Here is a 19785-nt window from a genome sequence, read left to right as displayed (position 1 = left end):
CCCTGCTCTCGGATAGGCACCTCTGAGTGGTCAAGAAAAAACATTGGTTGTTCACTCACAACAGAGAAAATGACAACAAGCAACAAGTGCCAAGCCAGACTAGCGAAAACAAAAATGTAGCTCCATCAGCCCGGTGTGTTTCACTGCAACAGAGACACAGTGGCTGAGATCCCCAATCATGGAGCCATTCCTGGTCATAGAAACACACCTAACGTGTCGTTGAGAAAGTCCTTGAACCCCTAAACTGCTCCACCTTGGTTATGACATAAAACTGGGTTAAATTTGTGCGACAGCAGGATTGCCACTCCAGTCACTGTAAAAACATGAGTGTTAAGGTGTTGTCACTAACAAGTGGCATCGTCCAACTAGACCACATGCTTCAAGAGCAAAGAGCAGATGCCAGCACGAGGCAGGTGAAGCCCAACAAGGAAAGGAATTCAAGCATCTTCTTCACAAGTGAAGCGGAAGAAGACCACTTCATATACAGTGTCTGAACCCCATCAGGCTGATGGTCATCCTGGGATACCACAGCATAAAACAGATGAGAGCCTGTAACTCCCCTGGGCCTGCAACTCCCAAGGCTGGTACCCATTTATACCTGGGTAGACTGAGACAATGCAGATGAAGAAGTGTCCAAGGACACAGATATGCAGCCTGAAGCACAAACCTGGATTCAAATCCGATCAGCATATTGTTAGTCCAACTCCTGTCCCACAGTTGGGCAGAAAATGAAGGGTGGAAGTGTTGCAGGAAAGGCATCTGCAGTAATATGAGCATGGCTTCAGGTTGTCAGGGTGAAAACAGAACACTGTTCTCAATTCAGCATTCAATTTATGCTCCAATCCTCATCTGAGTCATTAATTCTGAGAAGTGGTGGAAATAATGAGACTGAAAGTGGTCTAATTCAGAACGAGGAGCTCTGACATCCAGAAGGACCCCCAGAAGACCCACTGCTCCTTGTCATTGGAAGGAACCACTTGACATGGTTCAGCTGGCTGATTAAGAGACCTCTTGAGACCTCGCTGTGGAGGTTATCTGGTCACATCAAACTTGGAAGAAGAACAGAAGTTGCTGGATGCATTATATATCCCATTTGATCTTGGAGCACATTAGGTTCCCACAAGAGAAGGAGAGGAGCATTTTGTTTCCCTAATTTAGGTGTTGCTATCCAACCCTGGATATGCATTGGAAAATTGTCATAATTTTCACTTGGATAGTTTCCCTTTTTTATAAAAAAAAAAAAAAAAAAACTCAACCTGTTGTGGTGAAGAAAGAGCTGAGCCAGAAAGTGAAGATCTTGACTTACCAGTGGATTTACACTGTGGTCATGAGCTTTGGGTCATGACCAAAAGAACAAGGTTGTGGATACAAGCGGGGAAAATGAGATTCTCTAATCGAGTATCTGGGCTTACATTCGGGGACCCTCAAATGTCTGTGAGGGACTCTGAGTAGAGCCGCTGCTTCTTCCCATGGAAAGAAGCCAGCTGAGGCAGTTTGGGCATCTGGTGAGGATGTCACCTGGTCATTTCTCTAGAGAAATCTTCCAGACACATCCAACTGGGAGAGGACTCTGTGGAAGACCTGGGCATGTTGGAGGGATTACGTGCACCCAGAAACTACGGTATTCACAGCACTTCACTTTTTCCACATTTTACATGAAATTAATTTTTTCCCTCAAGAATCTACACACAATACCCCATAAAATTCAGTTGACTGGACATGATTTGGAAAGGCACACACCTGTCTACATATAAGGCCCCACAGTTGACAGTGCATGTCAGCACAAACCAAGCATGAAGTCAAAAGAATTGTATGTAGACCTCTGAGACAGGATTGTCTTGAGGAACAAATCTGGGGAAGGGTACAGAAACATTTATGCTGCTTTCAAGGTCCCAATGAGCACACCGGCCTCCATCATCTGCAAATGGAAGAAGTTCGGATCCATCAGGACTCTTCCTAGAGCTGGCCACCTGTCTAAAGTGAGCGATTGGGGAGAAGAACCTTAGTCAGGGAGGTGACCAAGAACCCGACTGTCACTCTGTCAGAGCTCCAGCATTCCTCTGTGGAGAGAGGAGAACCTCCCCTAGTTGCTCTTGGTGTGTAGTGAGCACCTTGCATGGCAGCACCGTGACATCGGTGTGTGTTTGAGTGAATGTGAGGCATCATTTTAAAGCACTTTGAGCTTCTGGCGCAGATGGGAAAGCACTATATAAATGCTTTCCATTTACTGTTCTGTGATCTGCTTTTTATTCTCCTGTGTAAAAACACTGCTTCCTTTTTTACTATTTCTTCTGTCCTTTTAGTCTTTCTCCTGTTTTCCTCTGAGGCTGCTCCATTCTTTACCCTTCATTTCCTTATCTATTGTCATGTTTTTTCCTCTGTCCTTTACTGATGCCTCTGCTGTTCTTTCTGTTTTTAAGTGCTTTCCTTCTTCCTCTCGTTCTTCTCGGGCTCCCGGGATGTGGTATCAGTAAAGACAGACAGGAAGAAGTTAAGACGACAAGAACTGGAGACTGACATTTGCTTGGTTTTTCTCCTTCAGCCCCTTGAATGGATGGAGATGATGAAAAATGGGAACGAAAACAAGAAGCGAATGACAGCAGACAGTTAGAAAATGAGAACAGAGCAGAGGAGGAGAAGGAGTCGGGAGGCAAAGATAAATATCTATTTTTTGGTGTAAAAGGGAGCAATCAGAGTGGAGCATGTGACACGAGGGAGATGGAGAGTAATCTCCAGAGCGAGAGCGATTGAAAAGAGAATGAAGAGGGGAGTGAGAGAGCACTACAGGAATGTGGGATAAGCACAAGCGCGCATTCGTGCACACGCCTTCTATTAGCGACCTGTGATTAGCGGCGTGTTTGTCAAAAACAACCCGTTGACCTCCTGTGGTTTGACAACCGCCTTCTCTGAGGAGTCGCCCTCGTCAAGGAGGATGTGGTTCCACCAATCAATAGACCAAACAAGACACCGATCACTCATCGACCCACGTGGGACCCACAGGGACAAACGCTCACAGCACCTGAATCCACCCGTTGTCTCATCGCAGCAGCTCTGAGGAAAACGTGGAAAATCAGCGAATGTAGTTTTGCCACAAAACCAACAGTGCAAGAGTCCAGGTTTGGATTTCCAGGTCATTCATTTGGAAGATGTGACAGATTGTGGTGGAAGAAGCACAAAGAGAATATGAGAATTCCAAGATCAAGAAAGTAACGTCATTCTCGCATATTCTGTAGGACGTTGTAAGCATTGTTGTTAGCGTTTGGATTGGAACACTGTCAGCAATTCTTGTAATTTAAAAAACTGACGCGTTAGATGAGGAAGCTCAGGAAATATACCCCCCAAGCTGAGGTGCTTTAAGGGACTGAAAATGCTTCATGATCCATACAAATATTCCAAAGGAGAAATGGAGCGAATTTGGAATTTGACAAATCTACACATATTTGATCACAACTGCACCGTTATTCTACGAACGGGTGTGATCTCTACAAACTCACTGGCTGGTTCCCAGTGTCTTCCTGTGACTTGGGTCCCTCCTATTGATCACTCCTAATCACTACTTTCTCCTTGCAAATTCTGTGAAACTTCAGGTCCGTTTGTTTGCCTGTGTCCGTATTTGTACAGGAGCGGGGTATCCCCAGAAGTGACGCTGCATCAAGTTCTCCTGATACACATTAAAGTACACACACACCTGCCAAAAATTCAAGACTTTACCCCATTTTGGATCCACATGGAGAACGCGCTGGTGCTGTGCATTTCTGCATCCATCACACCATGGAGCCACACTGGGTCCTGGATGGCGACCACCCAGTTCTGTTCTATTACTGATTTGTTGTATTGGCCTCCCCCCCACCCCACCCCCAACCACCATCTTTGAAATTCATCTGAAAAACATGGAGTAGTCTTATAATCAGGGGCTTCTTGTATTTGGACCAATAGGGTACTTTATTTACTTAACTACAGCACGTCTTCATCAGATTTCCAGTACAGTTCTGCCAGACTTGAGCAAGAGAAGAGGACAAATCAGCTGAGACAACTGAAAACATCACTGGATAAAGCAAGATTGTCTAATGATGAAAACGCTGAGGTACGGTACCGTTGAGTTGCCCTCCATCAGTTCGTGAGCAGTGATGGGTTTGTCCAGGCTCGGTTTGCCTACGTAGATGTCGCCGTCCTGGGGGAAAGCTGAGAGCAGGGAGACGAGAGCGTCCGGATTCACATAGTTGTCGTCATCTACATGACAAAACCATCTAAAAGGTGACAGAAATCACATGCACTTAATCTTTTTAATGTGCACCTGACCTGTGGTTATTTCTGAAATTACTATATTGTTTGAGATCACAAAAAAATAAATGTGTGAAAGGTCAAGGAGCAAAAAAACATTTTTGCATCTGTCTATTTCTATCAATCTCTATCTATTATCTTGTTTCTAACAATCAGTCTATCCCTATCAACAGATCTTTTGCTTTTTTTCTGTAATTATTGTATGGCTTTTGCCTCACAATATAAAGCGCCTTGGGGCGACTGTTTATTGTGATTTGGCACTATATAAATAAAATTCATTTGATTTATCTCTAGCAACACATCTATTGAGCTGTCTCTATCAACAGTTATTTATCAGTCTGTCTCAATTGATCTGTCACTATCTGCAGATCTCTATCAATCTATCTCTGTTGCCAGATGTATCGATATATCTCTATCAACCTATCTCTATCTGTAGATCTCTATTGATCTATCTCTATTGGCAGATCTATCAATTTATCTCTATCGACCTATCTCTGTCTGCAGATCTCTATCGACCTATCTCTATCAATCTATCTCTGTTGCCAGATCTATTGACCTAGCTCTATCTGTAGATGTCTATTGATCTATCTCTATTGGCAGATCTATCAATTTATCACTATCAACCTATCTCTATCAGCCTTTATCTGTAGAGCTCTATCGATCTATCTCTGTCACCAGATCTATCGATCTATCTCTGGTAACTTATCCCTATCTGTAGATCTCTATTGACCTATCTCTATTGGCAGATCTATCAATTTATCTATATCGACCTATCTCTGTCGGCAAATCTCTATCAACCTATCTCTATCGACCTATTTATGTCTGCAAATCTCTACCAACCTATCTCTATTGACCTATCTTTATCTGTAGATCTCTATCAATCTATCTCTATCAACCTATCTTTATCTGTAGATCTCTAACGATCTATCTTTATCGCGCAGATCTATCAATCTATCTCTATCAACTTATCTCTGTCTGCAGATCTCTATCGACTTATCTCTCTCTGTCTGTGGATCTCTATCAACCTATCTCTAACAGCAGATCTCTATTGATCTATTTATCTGTCCATCTGAGCATGTGCTGTCCTGTGATTGTTTTGCTCATGTCCTTGTGTTGTTGTTGTTGTTGTTGTTTTGTTGCTCAGACTTCAGTTTTGACCTTTTATGGTTGGAGCTGTATCACTTCCAAACACTAGATATATCTTAATGATTAATCACTGAGTGGATGAATGCAACCTTGCTCCTGTCAAGTAGATTAACATCCTGAAATTAAAGCTGAACTTCCACATTGTTAAGGCAAAGTCATTATTTACAGAAGAAATGTCCGGGAACATGCAGTAGGGCCACATGTCATTGAGTCCACCATACTATGGAACTGTCTGTGGTCCTGGATGGCAAACATCCAAGAAGAACACTGAAATTAAAAAAAAAAAACTGTCAGTGTCTCAAAATTTAGGAGTGAGTGCACAGGTCAGCTCAACCAAGTTAAGTTCTCAGCCTGTGGGATTTGTTCTGAAGGCTTAATGACCAGACATTAAACTGGAGTCACCGTCCAGGTCCAAATGACAAAGCTGGCAGCGTCTCAATGAAGTGCTGCCTCACTTCCGTCACAGCCCCAATGGCTGTTCAGCAACACTTCTTTTCCAAACCGAACAGACTAATTTCCCTCTGGTGTTCCATCCAAATAACAAATTGAGTTTTGGAACCCGACTAAAATGTTCCTTCTGCCAGCTCAATAACAAGATGGTAATCCCGTCCTTAGTCACACAACAAACACAAGCTGTTTATCTTCATTGTGTTTTCCATATATCAAGGATATGACCAAATATCAAACAACACATTATTCTGCAGAATGCTGCAAACCACCCTTGGGCGGCGTTATGAGCTGAATCCAAGGCAAATAAATCTGCTTTGTTCAAAGTGGTGTTGCAGTTGTGTTGGCCAAGGAAGTTACGCTTTCACAGGAATTTGTTTGTTTGTTTTAATAAGAGTACACAAACACTAATGGAGCTGACCTTTGATCTTGAGTGTTGACCATTAATCTTGATCATTTATCTTTGATCTGGATTGTTAAACTTTGATCCTTATCACAGATATTTGATCCTTATCACTGAACCTCAACCACGATCACTAACCTCTAATCATGTTCGAGGCTTTCATGTTTATGATCTTTGATCATCTTAGCTGAGCTTTGAGCTTGAGCGTCCTCTTTGATCTCAATCACTAAACCCATTGTTAGTCAAGTTGGTGTATAGTTTTATAAATAAGTCTGGAAATTATTTCTATAGTGAAAGACTGGTGTTTTAAAGATGGTATATGGGGTATTTGCACTACGAAAGATGGCCACTTTACAATTGGCATGTGGTGTATTGACCCCCATTTCTGAGAGGAGCATTCCTCTAACCTCAGGACTACCAAGAAATGGTCCAAGTGAGGGGTTCTTTAGTCGCTGGGAGGAAATGAAAATCAAGATGGCGTCTGTAGCGGGCTTAGTGGATAACAGATGATGACTATGATCGAAAGGAACCTTCTTCTAGTCTCCCCATAATACACCACCAAGAAATGGTTTCAATCAAACGAGGCATTCTTTAGTTATTACGCAGAAAGTAAAAACAAGATGGCACCTGTGGGAGCCCTATTGGATAACAGGTGATGGCCATTTTTGAAAGTAACGTTCCTCTAGCTCCCCACCCCCAAATTGTTGTTTTCTTGAAACAATGTCACGTTACTGGATTTACTGGGGTCAATGGAATCCAATGATGAGTTCACAAAAGTCTGGTATTTGTGTAAAATGTTACTTATTCCTTTTATAGAGTATCTATATCTTGTAAAAACCAAACCCTCCATGTTCCCAGTTTTGTTGGGCCACATTTCAGGATGTAGTTACAAGGTGAAAAGAAAGTGATACTTCCGAATGTAGCCATAGCAACAACATGATGGATTTCCTGCTTATAACATAATAATCCAATTTGTATCCACAATTTATTAATATTCAGAATTACACGTTTTCAACCTCCAATCTGTTTGATGGCTGAATAAGTACTACAAGAAAATACAACACCTAATTCAGAGGCATCATTGTTGACAAAGTGACCAACTGTGTCTGCGTGATGTAATGGGCACCATATAGTCTAGGCAGTCTCTCATGTCAAGGGCTGCATCCTTTGAAGGAGCGCTCTACAAACATCTGGCCTTCTGAGACTGTGGAAGGCAGACCAACCACCCTGAAATGAGACAGTCCAGCCCACACCTCTCCAACGCTGCTCCTGCCCTGTCCTGGATATTTTCTGTGTCTATCTGCTCCAGTCACACCTGGTCAGTTAACCTTGTTGTTTCCCAGCTCTTGATTGGCTGAGCACACCTGACTGAGTTAATTAGCTGTGGGTGGAGTCAAGAGAGTTGTAAAACATGGCGGGCACGTGCCCTCCATAGACCAGGCTTCGAGAAGCCTGGTCTATGGAGAATTTTGAGATTGTGTCATTAGCTTATCCTGGTTCTACCCCCTGTTGCCTAGCAACATTGACAGCTGTACACAAGAAGCTAGCATAGCGGGAGTAACCTGTAGTTTAGTCATCGTTTTTCAAAAAATATTGATAATTGACCTGTACACATTACTTATTTAATTGTATGTATAGAGCCTGCCCCGACCCCCCAAAAACCATTTAGTCTAGAAAGAAAATATATCTCCCAACGACTCTTGGACTCTTGGGATTGTTTTGGTAGCAAAGAATAAACTTGTTCTTGTGTTGTTTTTCAGGGGAAAGGCGTCTGTTTGAGCAGCTCACACGTACATCACTTTCGCTCAGATGATTATCTGAATCTTTGATTTCTCCTCATACGCCCACCCGCTGCCCCACAGCGATCATTAAACGCTGCAATCTAAAGCCGATCTGTAAATCCAGATGGTCCACAGGATAGACGGACATAATCTGCCTCACCTCTTGTCTGAGGTCATGAAGCTGTCGTACTCGGCCGACATCTTGCAGGACAGAGCCTGCTGACTGTGGTCTGACTGGCAGCCTGTTACGACCATGTTATAACCTAAACAGAGAGATGCTGAGTCATAGTACGCCACAGTACGACAGGCACAAAACATCACACGTTTTCTAAACAAATGAACACATCACTATGATGTTTGATGAGAAGAAAGAAAGGGATATAAAAGAAGAGTGCAACAGGGAGGAAGGATGGCGCAGAAGGAAAGACAGAAAAGGAGAACCGAGAAGGAAGGAAAGAGAAAAGTAAAACTGACAAACAAAGGAAAGTCCAACAAGGATGAAGGAAGGAAACAAGACATGTGAACGATGATGAAACAAGGAAGGAAGGAGGAAGGAAATATGAAAAAAAGCTGAAACAAGGAAGAAAGAAACATGAAGGGAGTTTAAACAAGGTAAGTAGGAAATGCAAAAGGAAGGTCCAACAAGGATGAAGGAAGGAAACAAGACACAAGAACGATGATGGAAGGAAGGAAGGAAGGAAGGAAGGAAGGAAGGAAGGAAGGAAGGAAGGAAGGAAGGAAGGAAGGAAGGAAGGAAGGAAGGAAGGAAGGAAGGAAGGAAGGAAGGAAGGAAGGAAGGAAGGAAATATGAAAAGAGCTGAAACAAGGAAGAAAGGAAACATGAAGGGAGCTTAAACAAGGCAAAAAGGAAATACAAAAGGAAGGTCCAACAAGGATGAAGGAAGGAAACAAGACATGAGAACGATGATGAAATAAGGAAGGAAGGAAGGAAGAAAATGTGAAAAGAGCTGAAACAAGGAAGAAAGGAAGCATGAAGGGAGCTTAAACAAGGCAAAAAGGAAATACAAAAAGAAGATGCAACAAGGATGAAGGAAGGAAACGAGAAATGAGAACAATGATGAAACAAGGAAGGAAGGAAGGAAGGAAGAACATATGAAAGAGAGGTGCAGCACTGGAAAAACTAAACACAAAAGGGAGACGCACCAAGGAAGAAAGGACGCACCAAAAGAAAAGCATAACAAGGAAAGAAGGAAACAGAAAAGGGTGCCACACCAAGGCAAGAAGGAAACATAAAAGGGAATTACACCAAGAAAGAAAGGTACAACAAGGAAGGAAAGAAACAGAAAAGGGAGCTGCACCAAGGAAGGAAGGAAACATAAAATGACAGCATAACAAGGAAAGAAGGAAACATAAAGGGAATTACACCAAGAAAGGAAGGTGCAATAAGGAAGGAAAGAAACACAAAAGGGTGGTGTAACAAGGAAAGAAGGAAACACAAAAGGTAGCTGCACAAGGAAGGAAGGAAAAGAATAAAAGGGCAGCGTAACAAGGAAAGAAGGAAACATAAAAGAGAATTACACCAAGAAAGGAAGGTGCAACAAGGAAGAAAAACACAAAAGGGAGCTGCACTAAGGAAGGAAGGAAACACAAAAGGGCAATGTAACAAGGAAAGAAGGAAATGAGAAATTAGAAAGATTACAAAACAATTAAAGATGAAAATGTGAAGCAGGAAGCATCATGAAAACAAGGATACTCGAAAGTAGGAGGACATGAGCTAAGGAAACAAGAAAAGAGAAGGTGAAAACAAGAGAGGCAGGAAAAGTGAAAGAAGAGAACAATTGTGAAGGAAGATAACAGAAAAAGGAAGGGTGAAAGGAGAGCAAATAAAGAAGGGAAACAGGAAACATTAAAATGAAAAGTGGAGTTGTTTGTGAAGACGTGGATGTTTAGTAAAGTGACAGATTAGACTGATGATGTTCGCCCACCCGCTGAGCTCAAGTCATCATCCTCCACGTCTGTGAAAATGAACGTCTGTGGGTGGAAGACAGAGAGAAAGAAAGGGATTTAAGAACACAACCGTAAACTTTATCCTCCACATCTGCAAAAGAATGTTGTGAAAACAAAAAAGAAAAAAAACACGCACACATGGAGTCAATATCATTTTAAATGATTTCATATTTCAAATTCTACCTGCCAAACACAGAGACACCAAGTGTGAGCTTCAAAAATAATAATAAAAAAAATAATAATAAATATGTAAAACACAACACAAACTCACAGATTTATAATAAAACGCTGACCCCTAGTGGGAAATGGCTGTAAAAACAGTCACACAAGCAGCAGAAAAGAAACGATGATGGTCAGATATATTTTTGAGTTATGTGCATTTGCTCTGAATTTCTTTAAATAGAGACATTTTCCTCTCATTGGATCTTTTTTGGCGCTCCCTGTGTTCTTGTGCCGAGAAAATAATTTATATAAAGGTCATCGATGATGTCATCATGGAAATGATAATAACTGCGTTATGTCAGTGACACATGAAGCAGAAGGTTAGCAGGAAAGGAGAGATAGTGAGGGTGAAAGTGTGAGAGTGAGATATGTGTGGTGGTGGTGGTGGGGGGGTTCTACACATGCTTTATGAATTTAAAAATAAATCAATAAATAAACCAACAGCAAATTACACAGAGAAAATAAATCTCTAAAATATGAAATTAAAAAATAAATAATAATAATAATATCAAAGTGAAAACAATAGTGTCCATAGGTTTAGGTACCCATTAGTAGAACAATTAAATCATCACTTTTACAGCCAGTTTTCTTCAGACACAAGAACAACGGACAAGTCTCTGAACATGTCACAGACTTCATTTGCTTCAGTCATTTGTCAATGATTAAGAAATAGAGGAAACAGGAGACAGTTCTCAAAAAAAAAAACTGAGCGACTGCGCAAGAAAAAGACTAGTGAGGGAAGCCACCAAGACACGTACAATAACGTGGAAGGGGTCATAGGTTCATTTCACATTTCACTTTCACATCTTGTTTATTTATTTATTTATTTATTTATTTTCCTTCTCTTCTATTTCACTTACAAAAATAATCATGAATTCCATCAGCAGTGATCTTTATCCGGAACACCAAATTTAGCCCTCGGGCTACCAGTTTTAGACCCCTGAATTAGACCCTGATATCAAATAAGGAAACTTTGGACCAAAATAAATGAATAAATAAATAAACTTCAGAAAATGTGCATAGCAATAAATAAGTTTTCAAAAAATGTTGTATGTCTTTTAAAACACAGTGTGTATTGTTCCACCAGAAACTGCAAAAAAAAAAAAATATTGTCAAAGTGTGTATGAAATGTGAAAATAAATACTGCTAGATGAGGAGGAGGAGGAGGAGGAGGAAGAAGAAGAAAGAGAAATAAGGAGAGGAGGAGGAGGAGAAAAATAAAGAAGGACAAAAGGAGAAGGAAGAAAAACAGGGAGAAGAGGAAGAGGAAGAAAAGAAAAGAGGAGGAATTAGAGGAAGAAAAAAGTGAAAGAAAGGAGTCAGAAGAAAAGAAGAAAGAGAGAGAAAGGCAAAAAGAAGAGAAAGGGGGAAAAATGGAGAAAATGGACCGAGGGGCCCCAGAAGATTTTAGGTTCTTGATATCCAGGGATGCAGGGAGGGTTTTTTCATCACTATTTTTTCCACTCCTCCTCCTCCAGAATATCAAACAGACCCAGTGATGCTGAGCTTAGACATTATGTTAAAAAAAGATATTACTTCACATTCCACTTTAGTTATACAGAAAAGTTACATTACAAGTAAACATATTTCTGTATGGCTCATTAAAAAAGCAGTGCAGAACTGTAGCAAAACTCAGGCCCAAAGTAACACTGATTTAAACATTTTAGTTGTTAAAGATATTTCTATCATAATGATAGTAACACAGAAAGGCCACAGGTGGGATTCAAGCCCATGACCTTCTTGCTGTGAGGCAACAGTGCTAACCACTAATCCACCATGCTGCCAAAACCAAACCTGCAATAATTTAAAAAAAAAAATAAAGCAATAAATAAATGCAATATTAAATGTGACAATAAAGAAAGACATTTTGGAATTATAACCTCAATTATGTGAGAATTTTGCTCGAAAACAAATACATATGCCCAGAAATTTGAATAATAGATGAAGAAAATTAATTTATTTTATATAGTACTCCTTTTTTTTAATTATTTTCTGGTTACAATGTAGAAGGAAATAAATAAATAAGGAAATGTATCAATATTGATGAATCAGAAAAAAATTATGTAAACAGAAAATAATAATTTCAGAAATAATGTGTCAAATAAATTCTAATCTGTTTTTCAATTCCTGATTATCTTTATTTATTTTCAAATAAACTTACCCACTTATTTCATATCTGAAGCTTTAATTCTTACATTTATTTCTTTATTATTGCATTTATTAATTCTTCTTTAATTAAAAAAATAATGGCAGGTTAGGTCCTCCATACATAAAGGGATCACATGAGCAGAGGGTCACTGGGGTTCCCTACGTCCCCAAGCAGGGCCAAATTTTTCAAAGGTCATTCACTGGGGTCCAAGTTCATGTCTGTTTGTTGACATCTGACCTGCTCTGACTAATTTCTCCCAAAACCTGGTGTGTGGATGAAAGATGACCTGGGAGTTTTATTTAAAGGGTTCATTTAGTCAAATGTCAAGGTCATTAGGGTCAAGGTCAAGGAATTGTGTTTTCAACCTGACGGAGGCAAACGTGGCACACATGCGAGTGAACTACAGAACTGCCCTGGCAAGGTCAGCCAAAGGTCAATCTGTCAATTGAAGGTCAAGATCATTGGGGTCAAAGAATTTGTGTTGTTTACGCTTAAATTCTACATTAAAGAAGGTAGCCGCGACCTTATTGATGTTAGCTTACCCCAGCTATCCGCCTCAATGTCTTCATGTCCGCGGGTACTGTTGCCTAGTAACTGCAGGAGTCAGAGGAAGTCATGTTTGGTCTGTGTGGGTGGAGGTCACACGCGGTTCAGTCTGTTCTCCAACCCGCCTCTCTGATTCCTGCACGATGACCGCTTTCCGTTTCAGTTATTGTGAACCGCGGTGCAGCTTCCTCTCAGCGCAGACGGCCTGCCTGTACGACTTCCTCTGTACGGCTGCTTACTTATAACTCTTTGTCCAAATATGAGACACGTCTCTGGATTTACAACTAGACACTCACCCATCGGGTCCATTCTGACACTCTGAAACCTTTTTTATGCTGTTACACTCCTTTCTGACACTTCTTTTTGACTGTTTTCTGACCTTTTTAAACCATTTCTGACACTTTGAGCATTTTGTCACCTTTAGGCCATTCTCTTACACGTTGATCCCACTTTATGATACTTTTAGAGTCTTCTGATACTTTTAAACTACTTTCTGAGCACTTTCTGATGTTTTAAAAACACATTCTGACACTACCCGACTGTTTTCTTCACCTTTAAACTGGTTTTGGACACTTTTAGACTGTTTAATCACACTTTTAGAACACTTTCTGGTAGTTTTAAAAAGTTTCTGGACACTATCAGACTGTGTTCTCTACTTTTAGACTGTTTTCTGGCATATTTAGACCAGTTTCTGACACTTTTAGAGTACTTTTAGAGTACAGGCCACTTTTAGGCTGTTTTCTGGAGCTTTAAGACAAGTTTCTGCCATGTTTAGACTGTTTTCTAATCCTTTTAGAACATCTTCTGACACTACCAGACTGTTTTCCCAACTTTTAGACTGTTTCCTGACATACGAGGGCTGTCAATAAAGTATAGGTCCTTTTTATTTTTCATAAACTATATGGATTTCATTCATATGTTTTTACGTCAGACATGCTTGAACCCTCGTGCGCATGCGTGAGTTTTTCCACGCCTGTCGGTGACGTCATTCGCCTGTGAGCACTCCTTGTGGGAGGAGTCGTCCAGCCCCTCGTCGGAATTCCTTTGTCTGAGAAGTTGCTGAGAGACTGGCGCTTTGTTTGATCAAAATTTTTTCTAAACCTGTGAGACACATCGAAGTGGACATGGTTCGAAAAATTAAGCTGGTTTTCGGTGAAAATTTTAACGGCTGATGAGAGATTTTGAGGTGATTCTGTCGCTTTAAGGACTTCCCACGGTGCGAGACATCGCGCAGCGCTCTCAGGCGCCGTCGTCAGCCTGTTTCAAGCTGAAAACCTCCACATTTCAGGCTCTATTGATCCAGGACGTCGTGAGAGAACAGAGAAGTTTCAGAAGAAGTCGGTTTCAGCATTTTATCCGGATATTCCACTGTTAAAGGAGATTTTTTTTAATGAAAGACGTGCGGACGGGTCCGCGCGTCGGGACGCAGCCGGCGCGGTGCGGCGGCGCAGGAAAAACACCTCCGTGTTGATAACCATTTGTAAAATCCAGGCGGCTTTTGATGGCTTTCAGTGGAGTGAGTATATGAGAAATTGTTTAACAGCTGGATATGTTCCAACTTGTCCTTAAGGCTTCCAACGGAGGTGTTTTTCCTGTGGCGGAGCATCGCGGCGGCTGCGAGCCGACGCTGCAATCCGCCCGCACGTCTTTCATTAAAAAAATCTCCTTTAACAGTGGAATATCCGGATAAAATGCTGAAACCGACTTCTTCTGAAACGTCTCTGTTCTCTCACGACGTCCTGGATCAATAGAGCCTGAAATGTGGAGGTTTTCAGCTTGAAACAGGCTGACGACGGCGCCTGGGAGTGCTGCACGACGTCTCGCACCGTGGGAAGTCCTTAAAGCGACAGTATCACCTCAAAATCTCTCATCAGCTGTTAAAATTTTCACTGAAAACCAGCTTAATTTTTCGAACCGTGTCCACTTCGATGTGCCTCACAGGTTTAGAAAAAATTTTGATCAAACAAAGCGCCAGTCTCTCAGCAACTTCTCAGACAAAGGAATTCCGACGAGGGGCTGGACGACTCCTCCTACAAGGAGTGCTCACAGGCGAATGACGTCACCGACAGGCGTGGAAAAACTCACGCATGCGCACGAGGGTTCAAGCATGTCTGACGTAAAAACATATGAATGAAATCCATATAGTTTTTGAAAAAAATAAAAAGGACCAATACTTTATTGACAGACCTCGTATTTAGACCAGTTTTTGACACTTTTAGAGTACTTTCTGAAACTATTTTCTGACACTAACAGGCCACTTTTAGACTGTTTTATCACACTTTTGGACCAGTTTCTGACACTTTCAGACCAGTTTCTGACACTTTTAGAACACTTTCTAGTAGTTTTAAAATTTTTCTGACACTATCAGACTGTTTTCTCCACTTTTAGATCATTTTCTGACACTATCAGACTGTTTTCTGACATGTTTACACCTGACTATGAATTAATAATAGAAATGACAGGTTAGTTAACATTAAACTGATCACATCAGGGTTAGCTGCCTGTTCAGAGAACAACTTGTATTTTTGCAAAGTGAAAGAAGAACACAGCATCATTAGCTTCCTCTTTTGTGCACAGAATAATTTATTTCAAATCTGCACTTTCCAGAAAGCCTTGGAGACACAATGTGAGAAGCTAAAGAACTCGTCTTTGCATATTTTCACAAACCTTAATTCATTTAACTGATCAGACTCTGTCACATTGTCGTGGAAATATAAAAACAAAAAAACTGTGTGACTCGTGGTTTAAATTTCTTCCACACTAAAGGTTACCTTTAAAACAGTAATATTCAGGTTGTGAGCTTTGCCTCAGCAATGTGTATTATACGTAAAACTATTCATTTTCTTCTGGTGCCAAAATACATGGAATCCAAGAGGTGGTCAGTGGACTCTTCAAACGAGTACGGAGCAACAACAGCCTCAAGAAAAAACCCAAATAGGTCAGGGATACTGTAAGATGTCTGTAAGATGTCTTTTGGCTGTAAGTCCATCTTATATTCAATAAAAGTTAACTTCTCAAATGAATTAAGAGACTTTGCCTCACATTTGAGCAGCTTTTTTCCACCATCTAGTGGCCAATGTGAGCATTTCAGGGCTTCTGTATATTTCCTATTTAAAACCCAAAATTCAGTTACAAAAAAAAGGTGGAGTATTTAAAAATATGACAAATGCATGGGGGGGGGGGGTTGTTTGTTTGTTTGTTTGTTTGTTTTTGTTCTGTTTTGTTTTTTGGCAGGCAGATCTTTGACCTCGCAGTATTAATGTATAAAAATTTCAATTTTAAGAATTTTACCATTCTTGAGTATTAGGGCGTTGAAGGTTTTGCCGTATGGACAGAAGGACAGTAATTTCTTTTGACAACTACAACTTTACAGTTGTGAAAAGTTATATTTTGTCATTTATTGTTCTTTGATTTGAACACATTTAAAAAAGTCTAAATTAAGTATAGACTCCACCCATATGCCACATATCATTCTTGTGTCCACACTTTCTTTGTCATTGGTCAGTTCTGGTCACTGGAGATTAAATTTATTCTCATTTCGCAGCCAGCTGTGTCTGGGCAGATCAGCGATAAACAGGTGCTGCTGGGAATGTGTTGTTGTGTTGTTTTGATGAACGCAGGGATGTTGCGAGTGTGTGCAACATCCCTCCATTACCACGGTTACTCAAAAATAAAATGATGAAATTTCAATCCTATCTGGTGAAAGTTTCCATTGTTATAAGTGGAAGAACCTGTTTAATTCCAGTGATGAGCTGGAATTACAAGTTAATCTTTGAGTGCTTTTGGCAATAATTCAAAAAATGTATTTATTTATTTTCTATTAACAAGAATAATTGACACCATCACAAATGCACTTTGGTCCAGATCCAGCTGGAGATCCAGAGGTCGTGGATTTTGATTTACTTTCCAAAGTTTCCTTTGTAATAAATAACTTTGTACAGTGTCTTTAAACAAAAATATCTTTGATCTCACATAGAAGGAAGATCAAAGTTTCATCCATCAATCAGAACCAAATGTGAGATTTGATGCACCTTTAGAGACGACCTGCATGTTCTAGTTATTATAACAAAATAACAGTTTCACAGCCCTCTGTGGAAAAAAGTGCTTTATTAAGAGACTTTTTCATATATTTTAAATATGTAGGAAGTGATATTTGTAACAGTGCAGTGGTGGCTCCAGAGGTTGGGGGATGGGGGGTGCAATTATTTACCTATTAGATACTTGTCATTAATTCACACACACAAAAGTGTTTTTTTTTTTCCAAAATCACAATCATCTGCTTTTGGCAGGACACAAATGCATGTTTGGAAAATTTCCATACATTTACAGGCGGAGCAAAGGAAAAACTCCACAGCTAACAAGAAACCACACAGCCAGGACACAGGATGCTGTCCTTTAGGTGGCGCTGTTCTCCTTCACTCTTTCTGAATGGTACATTGTCCTGTTTCTCAATTTGACCAGGTACTGGTTCCTGGATGGAGCTGTTTAACAGTAAGGACATGTTTCATTTTTAATTAAAAGAAAAACAGAATCATGAAAAAATACATTTTTGTGTTGTCAACTGTGTTGATTTGCTCAAATGATCCCAAACCGTGAACAGGTTCTGGTGGGGACGTAGGGGCAAGGGGGGGGGGGGGGGGGGGGTGCACTTTGGAAAGTGGGACTAGATCAGAGAAAGGTAGAAACTGAAGTTTAAAACATTTTAAATGGGAAAAAGGATATTTTTGGGTGAAGCAAATGATATTTTTTTGAGTGGGGGTGCAACAGCCCAGTCACCCCCACCCCCAAAAGCCGCCTATGATTTGGCGCAGTTCCCCCCCTGACAAGTCCAGCTCAGGGGCGACATGGATACAGACATACTGGAAAATTACAAAAACACAACCTTTTATTTCTTTATTCTAAATAAATATGAGATGATAAACAATTTTTCTTTTATGTTACCGTCTGTTTTTGTTGTTGTCACACTTTCTGATAGCACTCTTCTCTTGGACCAGTGCAGGTGATATTTTTTTAATTATTTCTGTTAATAATTTCATAATTTCTTGACAAATTCTATATTTCTGGACAATTTTTATATTCTATTTATGCATGATGCGTGCTTGTTCTGTTGTACATTTTTTATCACAGGAAATATGAATTATGAATGTTTTTGGGGTTTTTTCAGACACTCACGTGCGTCTTGGTCCTGGAGATCCATGTCTCCAAAAGGAGCGCCAGGCGCGTCCTGTGGAACTTTCCGGTGGTCTTCACGGCGATGAAGATGTCCTCGAGCTTCAGCCTGGACCGTGTGACGTGTGCGCCCTCAGGCACCCGGTGGCGCGCGGCCCCGCTGCTGGCCGGCTTCGGTGCGTCTCCGTCCGGGGCGCGTGACGGAACCAGGCCGCCCGTGCGCAAGTGGAAATCCACGTAAAGGATGACGAAGAGAGTGAAAACCAGCAGAGGCAACTTCCGAAGAATCCATCTCTTCTTCATGGTACAAAAAGGCAAAATATATATTTAGAGATTTAAAGCCATGGTGCTGGTTGGGATAAAATCATCGTTTTGGTGAAGTTTTCAGCCGTCACATCCTCCTCTTCCTCTTATAAATCATCTGTCCGCCTCACGAAGTGCTGAATTCTTTTTAATATAAATTCAATTTAGATTAAAACACAATACTAATAATTCTGACCACTTCTTGTTCTCACGTGGTTCTGTTCTGTAAATGTTGCCGTCAGCAGGTGAAATTTGACTTTGTGGCTGCAGCAGGTCAAGGCGCACGCATTTTATACAAGACATATCCTGTTATACTTCAAAATAAAACAAATGTCGAAAATTTTAAATTAGACTTCCGCTTATTTAATAAAAAAAAAAAGCTAAAATTCCCAGTTTTCTTCAGACAAGTCAGGGGATGGATACATGAACATTTCCAAGTCACTGAATATGTCTTAAACTTTATTTACATCAATTATCAATCAATCAATCAATTTTTTTTATATAGCGCCAAATCACAACAAACAGTTGCCCCAAGGCGCTTTATATTGTAAGGCAAGGCCATACAATAATTATGTAAAAACCCCAACGGTCAAAACGACCCCCTGTGAGCAAGCACTTGGCTACAGTGGGAAGGAAAAACTCCCTTTTAACAGGAAGAAACCTCCAGCAGAACCAGGCTCAGGGAGGGGCAGTCTTCTGCTGGGACTGGTTGGGGCTGAGGGAGAGAACCAGGAAAAAGACATGCTGTGGAGGGGAGCAGAGATCGATCACTAATGATTAAATGCAGAGTGGTGCATACAGAGCAAAAAGAGAAAGAAACAGTGCATCATGGGAACCCCCCAGCAGTCTACGTCTATAGCAGCATAACTAAGGGATGGTTCAGGGTCACCTGATCCAGCCCTAACTATAAGCTTTAGCAAAAAGGAAAGTTTTAAGCCTAATCTTAAAAGTAGAGAAATATAAACAGTAAGACACTCTGTGGTAAATCTGCATGGAGTAGACAGTTCTCAAAAACTGAGTGACTGTGCAAAAAGGAGAAGTGTGAGGAAAAAGCACCAACACACTCAGATAAGACAGAAGAAGTTATAGGTTTCTGTGGCTGTGATTGGAGAAATTGTGGATAGTGCATGTTTTGAGGATAGAAGAGGGTTTTCTTTCACCAAATCATCAAATCTCTCTCTCTCTCTCTCTCTCTCTCTCTATATATATATATATATATATATATATATATACACGTGTGTGTGTGTGACGTTTTCATCTGTCACATCCTCGACTGTACTCTCTTCATTGTGTTGACTCTTCCCACTAGCTTCCCTCGGGACATGAACCCACAATCTCCAGCATAGGAGGCAGATGCTCTAACCAGAAGG

At 40.7% G+C, this 19785-nt stretch overlaps 1 protein-coding gene across 1 annotated transcript in view; it reads right to left on the bottom strand.

Moving 5' to 3' along the window:
• Positions 1-18745, bottom strand: part of mfng (MFNG O-fucosylpeptide 3-beta-N-acetylglucosaminyltransferase) — a 33508-nt gene extending 14763 nt beyond the window's left edge. Inside the window, exons 1-4 of the mRNA XM_034188350.1 lie at positions 18116-18745; positions 10005-10050; positions 8219-8321; positions 4094-4247 (exon numbers count right to left, since the gene is read on the bottom strand). Of these exons, the coding sequence (XP_034044241.1) occupies positions 4094-4247; positions 8219-8321; positions 10005-10050; positions 18116-18415 (603 nt within the window). The 5' untranslated portion in view covers positions 18416-18745. The remainder of the gene's footprint in view (positions 1-4093; positions 4248-8218; positions 8322-10004; positions 10051-18115) is intronic.
• Between the last annotated feature and the right edge of the window lie 1040 nt (positions 18746-19785).

Source organism: Thalassophryne amazonica, chromosome 15, assembly GCF_902500255.1.
Source record: "Thalassophryne amazonica chromosome 15, fThaAma1.1, whole genome shotgun sequence".
In the NCBI taxonomy this organism is placed as follows: domain Eukaryota; kingdom Metazoa; phylum Chordata; class Actinopteri; order Batrachoidiformes; family Batrachoididae; genus Thalassophryne; species Thalassophryne amazonica.
The sequence above is the reverse complement of the archived record's forward strand: the minus strand, read 5'-3'. Positions and strand labels throughout refer to the sequence as shown.